General features: G+C 39.8%; 1 protein-coding gene across 5 annotated transcripts in view; it reads left to right on the top strand.

Annotated features, from left to right (window-relative positions):
- ppp1r9a (protein phosphatase 1, regulatory subunit 9A) overlaps positions 1-18,533 on the top strand; it is a 64,160-nt gene that overhangs the window by 26,668 nt on the left and 18,959 nt on the right. For all 5 annotated transcript variants that reach the window (XM_051955024.1, XM_051955023.1, XM_022213616.2 and 2 more), the window contains exons 5-6: positions 4,386-4,490; positions 9,226-9,361. In XM_051955024.1, the coding sequence (XP_051810984.1) occupies positions 4,386-4,490; positions 9,226-9,361 (241 nt within the window). The remainder of the gene's footprint in view (positions 1-4,385; positions 4,491-9,225; positions 9,362-18,533) is intronic.

Genomic DNA, 18,533 nt, shown 5'->3' with positions numbered 1-18,533 from the left:
TTTCTTTTATGTAGCAGCCACGGTTGCCTCTTTCAGGAACATGACAGTGAGATTAGTTAAAATGTAGCGAGCGAGGAGAGACGGAGGAGAGCAGCAGCGAAGAAGCAGCTTGTTCAAAAGTGCGAAAAGTTGATCTGTTCTAAGATGACAGTTTCACTGACTCCAAAAACTCTCATTCAGCGAGTGGGAGAAATAAGTATGGAAAGATCAGAGGAAGCTTGTACAGAAGCTCAAGTTCAATACATTTGTACGCCTGTAGATCTGAGCCTTTTTAAACTGAAAAAGTTCACTGGTTCTCAGCTCTCCCCTGTCTGTCTAATGTAAATTCTGCCATGTTAATAATTAATGTGTAACTGAAAAGACAGGTTCTGTGTTCTTCTTGATAAACTGTGCTTGCTTACATTTTTAGCCATGCTAAAGGCATTGCTCCGAGGATGGCAGCCACTTTGGTCCAAACTGAAGCATCTCACTGTTGGCTACCCTGATACACAGTGATGTTCCTGGTCAGCAGAGGATGAAGTCTGCTTTGTGTTTGTTATTTAGCCAAGGTTGAGCATCCTAAAATCAGAATGTTATTATTTACATTGTGAGCATATTGCAATGCTATTGTCACCATTTAGCACATTTTTTGGACATTTTCTCTTTGGTTGTTTGGCATTTCTTTTTTCAATCCCATATCTGTTACTCTTATGAAACCGAACATGCTAAATCAAGTTATTGTTGTGATTGGACTCACCGTACGGCAGAGTCCCAGTTGATAGTAGGAGCTACGGAGAGGACACCCAAAGTCTAGACACTGATGGTGGTGGATTTAAGGTGGTAGATACCTGATAGAGACGCTCTGCACAAACCAGATGCTGTGGAGATGAGGAAGGAATAGAATTACAAAGAAACAGGGTTTCCGGCTGTATAGGACCAGAGAACGTGGGCAGATAGATCGTTGGACAAGTGTTGTGACATTAAAATTGGAGAATGAAGTGATTTCAACAGCGTGGGAAAAATCAGATGACAAAGAGAAAAGAACAGCAGGAACAGACCATATTCACCGAAAGCAACAGAGAGAAAACCGTTTTTCCTCTCTGAACTTACTCATAGGCTTTACAAAATAAACATTCACAATTAGGTCGTGTTTTTTTAAAATATAGCTTCACATTTTAAAGCAGCCACTACATTTGTTTTTAATCCTTTGACAGCATTGTTTCATTTAGTTCACTTAGTTTAATTTCACTGTTTATCTTGTTTTTCTATTTTTTTCAAAACTAAAGATTTATTTTAAGGATGCCATGGTGACCTAAGAGTTAAGATGATGCTGTATACATAGCTATGAAGATACATGTTTGATTGTGACTGCTGGGAGCTCTCTACCTACACTTCATATCTATACTGTCAGTGATCCCATAAAGGCTAACATGAAAATTAAAAAATGTACTAAGGGCACTATGAATACAGATAATTGTGTATGTGATGGAACAAATCACATATACATTAAGGCTCTCGCAGTCCAGATTTGTAAAGAGATTTATTCTATTTTGTATTCACATTTCTATTCTTCTGACATACCCAGCTGTTCCTCCCTCCTTTCCTTTTTTTTTTTTTACAATTGTATTAATGTGTTTGTTTTGTCATTTGTTGATTTCCTTCATTTATTTTGTCTCTGTGTTACCTGTTATATTTAGTTTTTTGATTGTTTTTTGTAGTTTTTAGATGTTAAACCTGGTGAAAGAACAATGGACATAAGATATTATTCCTTTAAAATTGCATTTTATTTTACAGAATCCTGAAATAATAAAAAATATAGCATTGAAAATATATGTTTACAAATGTTAGATATTTGGTTGAACTGCATGTTTTGATCAGCTGGACTCTGCAGAGGAACATATTTTTTTCTTCAACTAACTCACTGATATTACCAGTTTGTAAAAAATATATATATGCCAGATCAGATAAACAGTCATGGATGAAAGTGTATGTATGACATTAATAATTTTCCAAAGTGTGTGAACTTCTGCAGGTAGTGTTTGGAGATCAAACAGAAACGCCTCACACAGTAAGATCTTTCCAGCCGTGGTGCTCTCAGTGATTATTCTGACTTCCCTGTTTGCTACTAGTCTTTGCATAAACTGAGCCTTTTGTTTGCTTGGTTTGGCTAATGTGTTCCAACATTATATTGCATCATTTGTGCCTCTATTAGATATGGAAACAGAACTGTGCATCTGCAGTTCTGCCAGTATCCCCATGATGGATTTCCTAATAAACCTTGATCACGTTATGAGAGAAGTAAACTGAAGACTCGAGATATTAGCATCTTGATGGCAGTAAATACTTGAGAACTTTTGCACATTCATTCACTCTGTAAGTACTCAAACTCTGACTCACACACAAGTGAGGAGTTGCTATCCAGAGTGCGATTTCCTTCTGTCATTACCTCTCCTGCTATAGGGCTCTCTGTCTACTGCTGAGTCGGACTTAATGGTCTGATGCGCACTCACAGGCAGACAGATAGATGGACTCGGCTGTGGCTCACTGCTGAGTGTGTGCTGGGGTCAGAAGAGGGCTATAGGACGAAGGTGTGTGGGTATTTTGGTCTGTTTGCATTAACTGATATCCTCCTTTGTTGTCGCTTTGTGGTTTTTTTCTCTCTCATTGCCCCTGCTTGGCAGTTGTATACCATCCAGCCTCAGCCACATAAAGTCGCGTTATGATATTAGAAGCTGTGAAGGTCAGACAAGCGTCTGAGCAGCTGACAGGCAACCAGCTTCGCTCTCTGTCTACCTGTCAGCCTGAAGTGTCTCTATACGTCCATATGACAGTTCTGGTTGATGCGTTGGGTGTCACGGTCATATTAAATCTGGCTCGGCAGCTGGTGCATGTTGTGACAGACTGAGAAAGGAGCTGAAAGGACACCGGTTACCGCAGTTGTGGAGGCAGTCATCAGAAAACATTGCTGAGTTTTGATCCGGTTTTTACAGGAAGTTTGCAGCAAATATTGCTGAGTTGGAATTGTAGGTATTTCAGGGCTTAAGTGGGACTAAAGAAATTACATGTAAGCCTCTTTTGCATTGACTTTGCCCACTCTTAGGTATAACGATCCTTTATGACAACCATTCTGAAGATCCAGAACTCTGTTCTACTTGGATTAAGCTATCTATCAGTATTTGTGGTTTTGTGGTACAACTTGCTTAATCCATTTAAAACTTATGGTCTTCACAAACTGAAAAAGTCATAATTCCAGGTACATTGAAGCAAAATGGGGAAAAATAATTAACATCAGACTAACAGAGGAGGATTCTATGTGGGCAACAAAACATTCATCAACAAGTTTAAAGATATAGTTTAGTGGAACATTGTGATCCTTTCTTTTGTTTTATTTTCTTTATACACCCTGGTTTAAAAATATAAAACTCCTACCACAACAGCACAGTGGGGAACACAGTGCGGAACATGGATGCTAATCACTGGTACATATTTTGCACATGTGGACGGAGGAGAGGCATAACAGTAAGGAAAAGGTCCTGTAGAAAGGTGATTGGCTGATTGTTTCAATTGGGACTATACTCCTTGAGCTGCAGCTCCATTTTGCAAATCAAGAATTAATGTAAGTGTCCATTTCATGTGACAGAAATGTGGCAAAGATGAAAGTGTAACTGCTGTGTTCATTACTAGGTTTAAATAGAAGCAGGACCTTCACAGTGGAGACCACAGTTATTTGTTGCAAAAGAAAATGATGCGTTGTGCCTTTCAGCAGTGAAGTATTAGAACAATATGCTGTTTTGTTAAAAAGTAATGAGAGCTAGGTTTTGTATTATTCATGTGTTGAACAAATTATTCAAAGCCAGATTCATAATCCGTCTTGGTCTGTTTTGTATGCAGATTTGAAGTGAATATGTAGCAAAGATGTCTCTTTTAATTGATTTGTTCAGTGTAATGAATAGTGGATCACTGTGAGTTTCATCTCAGGTCAAGAGCTTAAGTGACCTCTCATCACTCTCATCATGTCCAGAGCAGAGCTGAATTGCCGGATGTGTTGTGGCCCGGGGCAAAAGTTGAACTGGCCCCCATGTCCTCGTTAGCCCTCCTAGTTTGTTTTGAGCCTCATCTCTTCTGTCTCTTGGTTAGCAGGAGGCTGGAGCCATCGCAGTGGAAATTTGTGACCGCAAGAAAGTCTGGCACTGCTGTAATTTGCACAATATTGCAGTTTGTTTTTTTTCTTTTCTTTTTGTTTTCCTCTTTTCTGAGGTCATTTTCACAACGGACACTGTGTATGAGTCCTCTCAGTGTGAATCACTTGCATGAATGCAAAACTATGTTGAACGAAGTCAAAGACATGTATTCTGTGTGGCTCATTGCACAAAGTGCTGAATGATGTTTTTGACTGTGTGTGTCAGGATCAAGGTGAATGACCAGATCGTGGAGGTGGATGGGACCAGTCTGGTGGGCGTCACTCAGAGCTTTGCTGCCTCCGTCCTCAGGAACACATCAGGAGTGGTCCGGTAAGACAAACTCAACTAAAAACGAAAATGTAGTGTATTGCAGAGTGTAATGTTTAGTATTAAAACTACCATTTTTATTACCCTCTGAGCCCCAAGCAGTTTCTGGGCATTTTTTGTCTCGTTTCATCCACAGTTCAGCCCAGTTCACCTGAAAAGTCCCCGCATTTTTGGATGTTATTCGGAGCTGAGTCACTAATGACTTCACTGTTGCGCCAAGCAGCACAGAATTTTGTTTTTTCACAGAATTTTTGGCAAATTTTTAAATGACGCATGTAACACAATTGGTCAAATTATCCACCAGGAACATCACACATGGTAGCTTTAAATACTCTCCTAAAATCAAAAAATGGGACAATTCTGCATTTTCTTTTTCTTGTTCAGATAATTAAAGGTGGATTTTCTGGAAACAGAGAGGAGTGATGCCAATGACTCACATTTGTATGAAAAAAATGATTATAGTCAGTAGTGATATAAAATTTCAAATGGTAAATTAAAATATTTTTTCATTCTGTACACAGATAAGATTTGTGCATTGGTATCCATTTGTGACAATGTGCAAACTGCAGCAAGATTAGAAGTGTGTCAAGCAGCTTTTAGCCCCCAAGAAACAGACTACCCATCATGCTATTTGAGACTTACTTACTAGCAAACTGCAGCCTCTAAAATGTCCTTTAAACAGCCATAATCAGTGACATCTGAGCAGACCACCAGTAGTGTGATTCTGAATCCAGTTAGTCCGGCTGTCATGGTGCGAAAGATGCAAAACAGCCACTTCAGCAGCCGTATTCAGTGAGAAACGCAGTATGTGACAAAAGTCTTGAGTGATTGACGCTCGAGCAGTTTTTGGCAGGGGTCTCCTCAGAGAAGAGGGAAGCAGACAGAACAGACACATATACTAATACACACACAGACACACACCCAGCATGGCTTTGCTTTGGAAGGCTAGAGCTGTCCTTGGCAACTGTGTGAGCCTGCTATCTCAGCTTTCAATTGATTCTTGCTCTTTCCTTTTTCTTGATCTGGTTTAATGTTGTCTTTTCTCGCTCTGGTTTATCACCCTAGTCTGTTGTCGTCTACCTTCCATCCTCTTTGACCTCTCTTATTATTATTCTTTTCTGTCACTATTTCTTCTTCCAACATCTTGAGAGAAGTGTTGGGTTGTTTTTTTTTCCTCCATGACATTGCTTTGAAGCTTTATATTCTTTGTCATGTTTCTGCTCGCTTTAATTTCTCTCCATCAGTCCATCCGTCAACACACTACACATTGTGAGACACCCATCATGTTGCTCTTACATAGTCCAAAGGCCTCAGTGTGGTTTTCACCCTCAATCATATTGTGGTAGCTGTGGAAAGATAGATAGTGTGGAAAGTACAGCACCTGTGGAAAAGCTAGTGGCTAAACAAAGACGTGTCTAACAGTATCAAAACAGTGTGTTGGCTGGACTGATCCTGTTTGCTAATATAATATTGACAATGAATGTGCTCCACATACCGGGATGTGGCTGTATAAGTGAGGCAGCCATGAAAAGGTTCCATCTATCACCTGTCCATGCATCTAGCAAATACAAATAGATTGATATGATACTCCAGCTATCACAAATCTACAGTTGCTCTACATCTCTTGTGTAAGACATTTTAAATCCAGTGTATGAAAATTTCACTCTGAATGCTATAACAAGGTGTAATGATAATTCTCACTCCTTGCTGCGAGTTCTCCACACCAATTTTCACTCCTGCTCTCCTTTCACTCCACCCCCTCCATCTCCTCCTCTCCCTCCTCCTCAGTAAATCCTTCCCTCACTCTGTCTGATCACCAGAGGTTTTATGGCCAACTGTCCTAGATTTTCCATTTTAGCTATATTTAACCTTGACTTCCAGCAGCAAATCATCCAGGTTTTAGTCAGAAGGCTCCCCCCATCCCTCAGACGATAAAATACTGTGTTCTAAAGACCCTGTCACATAAATCACATTGAAGTAAACACAAGAAAAATAAGCATTTTGGAATATAGTTTGTAGTATAGAATACACAGCATTTGGCACAGGTTTGCCATAGGAGTGTAGAAGACTTATCTTATACCAAACCTTAGTCCATATGTATGTTGCAACTTTATTGGCTGGAAATGTGTTCAGACTTGTATGAATGTATTAACATGTGACTCCTAAAATCTAAAAATAAACACCTCATATGCTGATTTTTAGTGTCATAAATAAGCATTAACTTGAATTATATGTGCACCTTTTTGTAAAGGATAAAGTAAGCACATGTCAGTATTTAGTAAAATGTCAGTAAATCCTATTTAAAGTCCAAAAAATTGACCCTCGACCCAGAAAAATAAATACGCTGACGAGAACCAAAAACGACTCTTTGCAATGGGCATTTCTCACTGATTTCTAATGTTTTATAGACAAAATATAGAATCAGTCAAGAAAACAAGGTGTAATTTCATTCCTTCATTGCCACCAAACCAAATAACTTAAAGAAAAATGAAGAATATTTAGTACTTTCAAGTACAATGGTGCTGGTGCTTTAAAGAACCAGAAAGCTTCTGTAAAGTAAATTATTTAAATAGTACTAACAATTACTGTCCAGATTTGTGCTACTGGAGCCTGATACTGTTTATTCCTCTGTGCCACTGAGCTCCATTGTTGTCTAAAACTACTAAAACACATCAGTGAACAGCACTGTTGCACTGGTTGGCATATTTCATGTTTCTAGTTTCCTTTGAGTCAGTTGCAAACACGCTGCCCTGCGACTGTAAATACTCGCAGAACACCAAAAGTGCATTAGCCCCCATATTCCCCATTACTCCTGCCTGAGTAATGTGTACTAACAACTATAGTTCCCCGCTGTTTTAGGACGTTGCTGTACATTTATCTTTTAAGTAAGTTCATAATTATGCACCAAATGTTCACAACCTGCAGATAAACAAAAGGAGGAACTCTGCTTGACCTTAAATACTACAGATACTGTAGTACATCTCCACCATGGTTCATCAGTCATATCTGTTCTGTGTAAATCTCTGCTAACATTCTCCAATGCCTGTCAACCCAGTGCTACCTAATGCAAAAGACACGTTTCCTGTTCTCCCAGGATTATTTGCTATGTCATCACTTCTGCTGTATTTTTCACTAATGGCTCAAAAATTAGAATTTCGTCCCTTCAGGTTCCTGCAGCAGTCTGTGTACCGGAGCCATGGCAGAGTTAATTAGAGTAAACAGAATAAATCAGAACTGAAAGTTTGTGCAGTTGAGTTAATGCAGCCCCCTGTGTGGCTGTCGCTGAACGGTAGGAGGCAGGGAGGAGCCAAGACAGGCTCCCCATGCGTGAGGAGAAAGGCTGTTTCCAGGTCAGCTGCTCCTCAGGCCTCCCTGCTGTCCAAAGGCTTGTTCTAGTAAAGTACTTAGCTTATCCAGGGCCCTCCCTATCTCTCTGTCTTTTTTTTTTCTTCCTCTCTGTGTCCTGCCCTTCACTTGTTCCTTCACATGTAGATCAAATACGCCTCTCTGCTGGAGCGTAAGGCCTTTTCTACATCGCCTTTAGAAATATATGAAAGAGCTCTCGGGAAATGAATTCACTTGATTAGGCCCTATCTCAAATCCACTCTCGCTCTCTTTTTCTGTCTCACTCTGACACACTCACCTTCATGCATACAGTAGATTGGAGCGCGCTCACATGTATACGCAGTTACAGGATCCCTGCTGGGTTTGAGATTTCTGACAATAAGTTGTAAAATTCTAATACATGATTGCTTGATTTTGTGAGAGCCGCAAGGAGAAAAATAGGAAATGAGACTTCTTTTGAGTAGCAGGACCATTATTTGCCATAAAGTCTTAGGTTTCGGTAGAAGCATAGAGAGAGGGACACATTTTCTTACTCTGCTTGTTAACTTTGTACATTTCTGATTTGCAAACTATGTGTGCTTGACTATATCTGACCTTGTAATACAGGCAAACATAAATATATAAACATATAATTTTTTTAGGACTACATCCCCAAACTCGCCAAACTTGATCTTTAAAGAAGTGATCATGATCTTTTGTCATCATCCTTGTCACTTTGTGTACATTTGAACGTGATATTTCCTATGGTTAGTCCCATGTGTAACTACAGTAGTTAGCCGCCAGTGGCTTGGAGGCAGAGCCTACGGTTTTCTCCATTTTATTCCCTGCCAGGCTAATAACAGGCTGCCTGGCCGAGCTGACTGTCTCCTCACATTATTATGCATGTCCCATCTCCCAGCCCTGCCCTGATACGTCAGCAAATATTGCTGTCACTGCTGTGTGGCTGTGGGCTTCTGTTGCTCTCACTCAGTGGCTGCTGTGGGCACAAAAACAGATCGCCACACGGAAAATGCACAAAACATTGTAAAAGAAATTTTGTGTGTATGAGCCAATGTACCTGTAAGTCTCAGTCACATAGTTTTACATTTATTCGCAATGACTTGTTGCCATAAGTGAACAGGGTTTAGACAATGGGTAAAGCTTTAAAAATGTTTCTGTATTAGCTCTGTCAGATTCTACGTTTCCCAGAAGAGCTTTCCTCTGCTATTAAAAGCCTCTTGAAGTAAACACAGTGTAAAATTCAGTCTTCATGCTTGTAATTATGCGCTTAAAACATAATAGTGTGCTTATTATATCAAAATGCTCATGTGCTGGTGCTGTTATGTAATCATTGGCTGGTCCACTGTGTATGTGCCTTGCCAGGACTGTTTATCAACAGAGCATGTTGTTGCAGGTTTGTGATTGGTCGAGAGCGTCCAGGTCAGCAGAGTGAGGTGGCCACACTTATCCAGCAGACCTTGGAGCAGGAGAGGAGACAGAGAGAACTACTAGAGCAGCAGTACGCCCACTACGACGCTGATGATGACGAGGTATTTGACCACACACAACCCTGGCCACTGCACACGGTGCTGTACTCAACAAACTGCAATATAGGATTGTGTGTACAGTACATGTCTAACTCACAGAGTGGATCTTAAAATATTTCCAGTGTGCAAACAGGGTAAGATGTCCACCCCTTAGTAGGAGGATCATTATCCTACAGTAATAAAGCTCTTTATATCTGCATTTATTTGAAGTACATCTGCTGTCACACTACTTATACATGACACTGCAGTGGAAAAATGAGGCTTCTCGATGTCGCTTAATGTAAATCAGCTTCTTTCTCATGACAGTCGACTGGACGTTTTAGCTTATTAGCTTCATAAACCTGATTGACAGTAGCCTTTGATGCTTGCACACAAAACACTCTCTCACACAGACGCGCATACTAAGAGGATGCCATCCGAGCTTCAGTCCTAGAAAGCATCACTGAGCGTTTCCTTCCCCGATTCTGCTGCTTACTCACTGTGCCTTTAATCCACCAAACACTGAGCTCATGGCCCTGCAACTCATTCTATCTGTGTGTGTGTTCGATGGAGACGCTGCCACACTGTGTGTACACATGAAATAACACACTGTAGTTACAGAAATCAATGCAGTGCATCCTCGCTTACATACACAGCTGCACTCATGCATAGATTTACATGCTGACACACACTCAGACATTTCTGCTTGTGTTGTTTTCGTCAGTGCTGTTTGATTTTTCCTCGTAGGCTGTGGATTGAGAGTATTCATGCTTAAGAAACTCATCACCAGGCTCAAGAATGCTGATTCCCGCACTTCTATTATCACTATTACATACACATGTGACACTGTCAGCTCTTATCAAATCTCTAATTCAGCCATTAGCAAAGACCTCATCGTGCTCTGCAGACGTGTAAACACAAGAAATCTGTTTTCTTCCTCCTTTCAGATGAGTGCATAATGAAAATCAAAATAAACTCAGGGGTACAATTTGAGATTTCTTATGTAACGGAACAACCTTTCCAACGGATCAGATCCACACAAAGACATATAAACACAGTGATGGTTGGTTGTATTAAAATTGTTAATCCATACATAGATTGGAACTTAATGTAAAAACAATCTTGGAATCTGCCACTGTGGAGCACTAAAGCATCAATGATTCCCACATAACTGCTGATAGGATAAACAGTTACAAAACCATTACAAAGATGTGTGGGGCAGTAAAAAATGAGCTCATCAATATTAATACCTCTATAAATATTAGAACGAGTCTTCATTGAGTTGGTGGGTGGTAGTTATTTCTCAATCTGGGGTCTGAGCGGCTTGATGAGACGGATAAGTCTTTATTGGCGCTGTGAGTTGAATCCCAAAAGGAAGGGTGCTCCTTCACACATCAAACAATAGAAATCACAATCACACTTCAGTCCATAAATACACACGTGGACAAAATTGTTGGTACCCCTCAGTTAAAGAAGGAAAAACCCACAATTCTCACTGAAATCACTTGAAACTCACAAAAGTAACAATAAATAAAAATTTATTGAAAATTAAATAATCAAAAACAGCCATTACTTTTGAATTGTTGATTAACATAATTATTTAAAAAAACAAACTAATGAAACAGGCCTGGACAAAAATGATGGTACCTCTATAAAAGATTGAAAACTATTTGACCAGAGTGACATGATTAACTCAGGTGTGTCATTTAATTGACATCACAGGTGTTTCCAAACTCATAATCAGTCAGTCTGCCTATTTAAAGGGAGACAAGTAGTCACCCTGCTGTTTGGTGAAAAGGTGTGTACCACACTGAACATGGACAACAGAAAGCGAAGGAGAGAATTGTCCCAGGACATCCGAAAAAAAATTATAGACAAACATCTTAAAGGTAAAGGCTATAAGACCATCTCTAAACAGCTTGAAGTTCCTGTGACAACAGTGGCTCATATTATTCAGAAGTTCAAGATCCACGGGACAGTAGCCAACCTCCCTGGACGTGGCCGCAAGAGGAAAATTGATGACAAATTGAAGAGACGGATCGTTCGAATTGTATCCAAAGAGCCCAGAGCAACCTCCAAAGAAATTAAAGGTGAACTCCAAGGCCAAGGTACATCAGTGTCAGATCACACCATTCGTCGTTGTTTGAGCCAAAGTGGACTTCATGGGAGACGACCAAGGAGGACACCACTGCTGAAAAAAACTCATAAAAAAGCCAGACTGGAATTTGCAAAAATGCATGTTGACAAGCCACAAAGCTTCTGGGAGAATGTCCTTTGGACAGATGAGACCAAACTGGAGCTTTTTGGTAAGGCACATCAACTCTATGTTCATAGACTCAAAAAGCAAGCATACGAAGAAAAGAACACTGTCCCTACGGTGAAACATGGAGGAGGCTCAGTAATGTTTTGGGGCTGCTTTGCTGCATCTGGCACAGGGTGTCTTGAAAGTGTGCAAGGTACGATGAAATCTGAAGACTATCAAGGCATTCTGGAGAGAAATGTGCTGCCTAGTGTCAGAAAGCTTGGTCTCAGTCGCAGGTCATGGGTCTTCCAACAGGACAACGATCCAAAACACACAGCCAAAAACACCCAAGAATGGCTGAGAGAAAAGCGTTGGATTATTCTAAAGTGGCCTTCTATGAGCCCAGATCTGAATCCCATTGAACATATGTGGAAGGAGCTGAAACATGCCATTTGGAGAAGACACCCATCAAACCTGAGACAACTGGAGCTGTTTGCTCATGAGGAGTGGGCCAAAATACCTGTTGACAGCTGCAGAACGCTCATTGACAAATACAGAAATCGTTTAATTGCAGTGATTGCCTCAAAAGGTTGTGCAACAAAATATTAAGTTATGGGTACCATCATTTTTGTCCAGCCCTATTTCATTAGTTTGTTTTTTTAAATAATTATGTTAATCAACAATTCAAAAGTGATGGCTGATTTTGATTATTTAATTTTCAATAAATTTTTATTTATTGTTATTTTTGTGAGTTTCAAGTGATTTCAGTGAGAATTGTGGATTTTTCCTTCTTTAACTGAGGGGTACCAACAATTTTGTCCACGTGTGTATATTAGGCTGTATGTAATCTTACACAGATGTGCCATCTAGTTTACCACTGCAAAGTAATGCCATCTTTCACTGAAAGCTCCAGAGGTCAGAAATCTGGAAAAGGTATAGACTGTATGTGAAAGATAAATATAGCCACTGTGACATTGCCAATTGGTTTGTAAGCTACGATTTCGCAGAATCAAATTTGCCATGATGGAGTAGGAATCACCTGTTTATCACAAGGTTATCTCATCCTAAGGATTACCCTAGTTTGTTGTCCGTTTTATTTTAAATGTGACCACAATATAAAAAATGAACACCATGCTTTATTCATAAGGAATTGTAACTAGGGATTGAGACCATACACTCAATGGAAAAATGTTCACTGAGGTAACGGATCAAAGAAGAAGTACGGCCATTTTCTCATAGACTTCTTTACAATCTTAGATATTTTTGAAACCAATGGAGTTGCCCTCTCCTGGCTGTTAGGAGGAATGCCAATGTGAGGCACTTTCATGTTGGCCTCATTTTCCAGACTTAAAGAACTTGTCTCCCTTTTATATACAGTCTAAGAATTAAAGCAAAACAAAACCCATAATCCATTACTTCACCACACTGTACTCTCAATGTGGACTTTGTTGGTATTTGTATTATCTCACCTGAAAACACCTGTGATTGGCAAAGACTGAAAAGCAAACCAGAAGAAATTGCAAAATTGTAGTTTCCTGTTAGGCCACTTGAACTGCAATATGGTGAGCAGCTAGTAATAAAATGTGTCCATTGATGCCAAAAATACTACCTACCCCAGATTAAAAGTAGTTTTTACTGTAATGTTCTGACAAAGCATTTCATAGACTGAAATCCTTTAATGCACTGATCGTTTTATCTCCTGAAATTGTTAGTAAATCTGTAGAAGACTCTTAAAAAATGCTTTTTCTTGTCAAATAATTTATCCAGCAAAATTAGCAGCATGCTATAATGTATGAAAACATAAAGTGTGGAAAGTAGGATGGTTTTGGATTAAAGTATTTGGCAAGTTAAAATTCGACTTGAGGATGATACTAGAGTTAAGGCATCACCAAACAAATCACGGTGTGGGAGGTTTTCATATCATGCAATGCAGTAGTTGCTAAGATGGCTAATAATTAAAATGATTATAGTTGCAGTTCTTAGCTGTCTGGTTTGTGTAAGACAGCTAAGATGACAAGACTAGCAGAATAAAGCCAACGAAGTAATCAAGGACAAACAACACCAACTGTTTGGCATTTCACACACTTGTAATTATTCAGCTGTACTGACAGATCTTTTTTGTCATGGCAGCATCAACACAGAGAGAAGTAGACACAGACACCCACATGTTTTTTGTTTATGTGATGTAGGATGGATGGTGGAGATATAAATGAGAAACACTTAGAACATACAATTATCTATGTCATCAGACATAGTTAACATAGTTCAGTATAGTTGTGTGAGAGCTAAAAATAAAAAGAACTAAAAACTGACAATGTTGCACTACATTCATGAAATTAGTTTAATCCTCTTGTGGAACAAATTTTGGCTTGCTTAGCAACAAGGTTAAATTTTTGAACAAAACGTCTTTCCAAGTTTTTAAAAGGTGTCAACAAGACTTGTAAAACATAAAAAGCAAAACGGAGGTAAACAATTAATCAAAATTTTGCACATTATGTTTCAGTTGTTCAGCTTGTAGATCAATTGAGGATATTATTCAGCTCCCAAAATTAACTCAAAGTAATCAAATAAAGATATCAAATTTAATAAAACTATATTGTCAATACTGTCAATGGACACATGCCATGCCAAAATCCATCATAGTGGCTTCTGTGCATCTTCCTCCAGTCAAAGCAGCAATCGCAGCGCTTTCCTCCAGCATTCAGATTCATATGAGACATTCATATCACACATTCTGAACGTCCTCTAAACAACCACAGGACTTTTCCAGAAATCGCCCCTTCCTCTGATTCGTCATGCAGGATTCAGTAGGTTGTTACCATACATAAATTGATATTTGACTGCTGCCCTTTTATTCAGTGGTTAACTCCACCCTCAGTAACTAGGACCATAATGTAGGATAATGGTGCCATTGCAACAACCAAGTCTGTTGTTGGAAATGGAACCATTTATCTGCCATGCATGCAGACGGATCCGGCCTGAGCGTTGTTGTATTGGGTGGAAAATTGATGCAGGAAAGTGCACAGAAAGACGAGAGGATATAGGCCAAGATAATGAGAGTAGAGATGAGTCCAGAGACACAGAAGTGTGTGTGGATGTGTAATACATGTACATGAGAACAAGACAGAAAGAAAAGTAATAGTGGAAATATACTCGCCTTGCTAGTTGGACCCTCTTTTTAATGCAGAGCTTCTTTAATTCTTCATGGCATAGATCCAACAAAGTGCTGGAAACATTCCAGATTTTAGCCCATATTTAAGTAATCGCATCCTGCAGTTCTTGCAGATTTTGGAGCAGCAGCTTCATGATGCAAATCTTGTGTTCCACCAAATCCCAAAGGTGCTCTATTAGCTTGTGATCTAGTGTACAGTGACCTCATTGTCTTGTTTAAGGAATCAGTTTGAGATTGAACAAGCCTCGTGACACGGCATGTTGGCTTGTTGAGAATAGCATGAGAAGATGGTTACACTGTGGTCATGGTGAGCAACAATACTTAGGTGGTAGACCTTGGTGTTTAAATGAGTCTCAAAGTGTGTCAACAAAATATCCCCACACCATTATATCACTGGCAGCCTGAATTGTTCATGCAAGATTGGATGGCTCCATGCTTTAATAATGTTCACACAAAATTCTGTACCTACCACCTGAATGTTGTAGCAGAAAACAAGGCCCTTTTTTTTACCACATAATCTATTTCTTTTAAAGTTATTTTTGACCTTTTGTTTTATATCGGACATTGGAGAGAGAGACAGGAAACGTGTGCAGAAGAGTGGGGGAATGACATGCAGTAAATGTTCATGGGCCAGATTCAAACCCATGAGCGCTGTGTTGTGGACAATAGGCCTTGTTTTTGGGTCATCCGCTCAGCCGCTGAGCTATCAGGATGCCCCCACATACTCTATTTCTAATCTTCCATTGTCCAATTTTGGTGAGCCTGTGCCCATTATAGCCTCACATTCCTGGTATTAGTGGACAGGAATGGCATCCAGTGTGATCTTCTGTTGCTGTAGCCCACCTGTTTCAAGAAATGCTCTTGTTTGTACTTTATTTTCAACCTGTAGACATTTAAGTTATTGTTGCCTCTTTATCAGCTCGAACCATTCTGGCCATTTTTCTTCTGACTACTGACATTAACAAGGCATTTTTGCCAGGAGAACCTCTGCTCACTAGATGTTTTCTTTTTTAAAAAAATCTCAGTCGATTAGCTGTCCGACACCAACCAACCACGGCACTCAGAAACACTTAAATAATATTTCTTCAACATTCTGATGCTCGGTTTGATCTTCAGCAGATCCCCGTGATCATGTCTATAGGCCTAAATGCATCATGCTTCTGCTTTAATTAGTAGTTGAACAGACGTATGAAGTGGCAGTGAATAAATATATACATATATACTGCTCAAAAAAATTAAAGGAACACTTTGAAAACACATATTTCAATGCGGAGAAAAAACAAACTGGATATTTACATTGATATGGACTGGTTAATGTGTTAGGAATGAAAAGATGCCACATTGTTTGATGGAAATGAAAATTATCAACCCTCGGGAGGGCTAAATTCAAGACACCCCAAAATCAAAGTGAAAAACTGGTGTGGCAGACTGGTCCATTTTCTGAAATTCGTTGGCAGCAACTCAAAACGGTACTCAGTAGTTTGCATGACCTCCATATGCTTGTATGTAGCCTGACAATATCAGGACAAGCTCCGAATGAGACGATGGATGGTGTCCTGGGGTATCTCCTCCCAGATCTGAACCAGGGCATCACTGAGCTCCTGGATAGTCTGAGGAGCAACCTGGTGGTGTCGGATGGAACAAAACATAATGTTCCAAAGGCATTATATTGGATTTAGGTCAGGTGAGTATTGGGGCCAGTTAATGCTGTCAATTCCTTCATCCTCCAGGAACTGCATGAATTCTCTTTCCACATGAGGCCAGGCATTGTCGTGCACCACGAGGAACCCAGGACCATTGCACCAGTGTAGGGTCTGACAATGGGTCAAAGGATTTAATCCTGATACCTAATGGCAGTCAGAGTGCCGTTGTCTAGCCTGTAGAGGTCTGTGCGTCCCTCCATGGATATGCCTCCTCAGACCATCTCTGACTCACCACCAAACCGGTCATGCTAAACCATGTTATAGGTAGCATAACGTTCTCCATGGCTTCTCCAGACCTTTCTATGTCTGTCACATGTGCTCATGATGAACCTGCTCTCATCTGTGAAAAGAAAAGGGCACCACTGGCAGACCTGCCAATTCCTGTGTTCTATGGCAAATGCTTATGAAGCTCCACGGTGTCAGGCAGTGAGCACAGGACCCACTAGAGGACATTGGACCCTCAGACCTTCCTCATGAAGTCTGCTTCTGATTGTTTGGTCAGAGGCATTCACACCAGTGGCCTGCTAGAGGCCATTTTGTAGGGCTCTGGCAGTGCTCATCCTGGTCCTCCATGCACAAAGGAGCAGATAGCTGTCCTGCTGATGGGTTGAGGACCTTCTGCAGCCCTGTCCAGCTCTCCTCGAGTAACTGCCTGTCTCCTGGAACCTCCTCCATGCTCTTGAGACTGTGCTGGGCAACACAGCAAACCTGGTAATGGCACGTATTGATGTGCCATTGTGGAGGAGTCGGACTGCCTCTTCAACCTCTGTAGGGTCCAGGTATCGCCTCATGCTACCAGTAGTGACAGTGACCCTAGCCAAATGCAAAACTTGAAAAATTGAAAAACAGTCAGAAAACACAAGAAGGGAATAAAATGTCAGTGGCCTTCATGTGTAAAACCAATCCTGTTTTGGGGGTTGTCTCATTGTTACCCCTCTAGTGTACCTGTTGTTAATTTCATGAACACCAAAGCAGCTGAAGCTGACTAAAAACCCCCTCTTTTACTTACTTGACCAGATCAGTATCCCACATGTTTGACTGATTTGATGCAATACTTAGATTAAAAAGTGTTCCTTTAATTTTTTTGAGCAGTGTATATATGTGTGTGTGTATGTATGTATGTATATATATATATATATATATATATATATATATATATATATATATATATATATATATATATAGTTTTGTACAAGATAAATCAAAGAATACAGGGGAATTCAAAGAAAATGGAGTGAAATACAAAGAAGTGTATTGTCTGCATAATTTATCTTAACTTAATCAGCTATGAGTAATTATGTGGAGATTATGAAATGTATACATGAGAGGAAATATTTAGAGAGAGGGTTAAATTAGATAGTTGCATGATGTTAAAAGGGAACTACAGTTGTTTTCAGAGTGGAAATGTTAGGCTCTGTTGGTCATCAGCCAAAGACTGAATCAACCAATCCATTTAGGTCCAAAGCCTAATGGTCGATGCCAGCGTTCATTATGCAGTACTTTGAAAATCAGAGAAAAGAAAAACTGCCTTGAATACATGCGGCATAATGTCCTGCATAAATGTCAAACCACAAAATGTTTTCCATTTCAGTGTTGTTTAAAAGCTTTAAGCTGTAATAATGAGTTGTTTCTGGTGACTCAATGATCTTTTAATAAATCCTAGATTGCTAACATCTAGACTTTGCTCAGATCTCACTAGTTTTGACCTGTAACCTCCTTGCACTTGAGGCGAGATGGTGACTAATGTTAAGAAATAATCAAAGGTGACATTTAGAGTTTGTCAGCATAAGTTAACTTGTGGCTTATTTTTACAGAAGTGATATTTTCAGCTCACCGGGCTGTCAAACCAATTTATTTTAGATGAAGTTTTGGGCAACTAAGTGACTTACCAAAATCTTATGTAACTGGTCGCATTAAAATAGCATTACTTATATAAAATAGAAAGTGAAGTGAGGTGGCTTTAGGGTAATGGGTAAGAGTTTCTGGTAGTACTTGACATACAACATGCAGTGGAGCAGGTAGTGCAATGTGATGCGCTGTGACTTGTGTAGCTTTAAGGAGAGATGGGGGATGAATGCA

This window comes from Acanthochromis polyacanthus, chromosome 11, assembly GCF_021347895.1.
Source record: "Acanthochromis polyacanthus isolate Apoly-LR-REF ecotype Palm Island chromosome 11, KAUST_Apoly_ChrSc, whole genome shotgun sequence".
NCBI lineage: Eukaryota > Metazoa > Chordata > Actinopteri > Pomacentridae > Acanthochromis > Acanthochromis polyacanthus.
The sequence above is the reverse complement of the archived record's forward strand: the minus strand, read 5'-3'. Positions and strand labels throughout refer to the sequence as shown.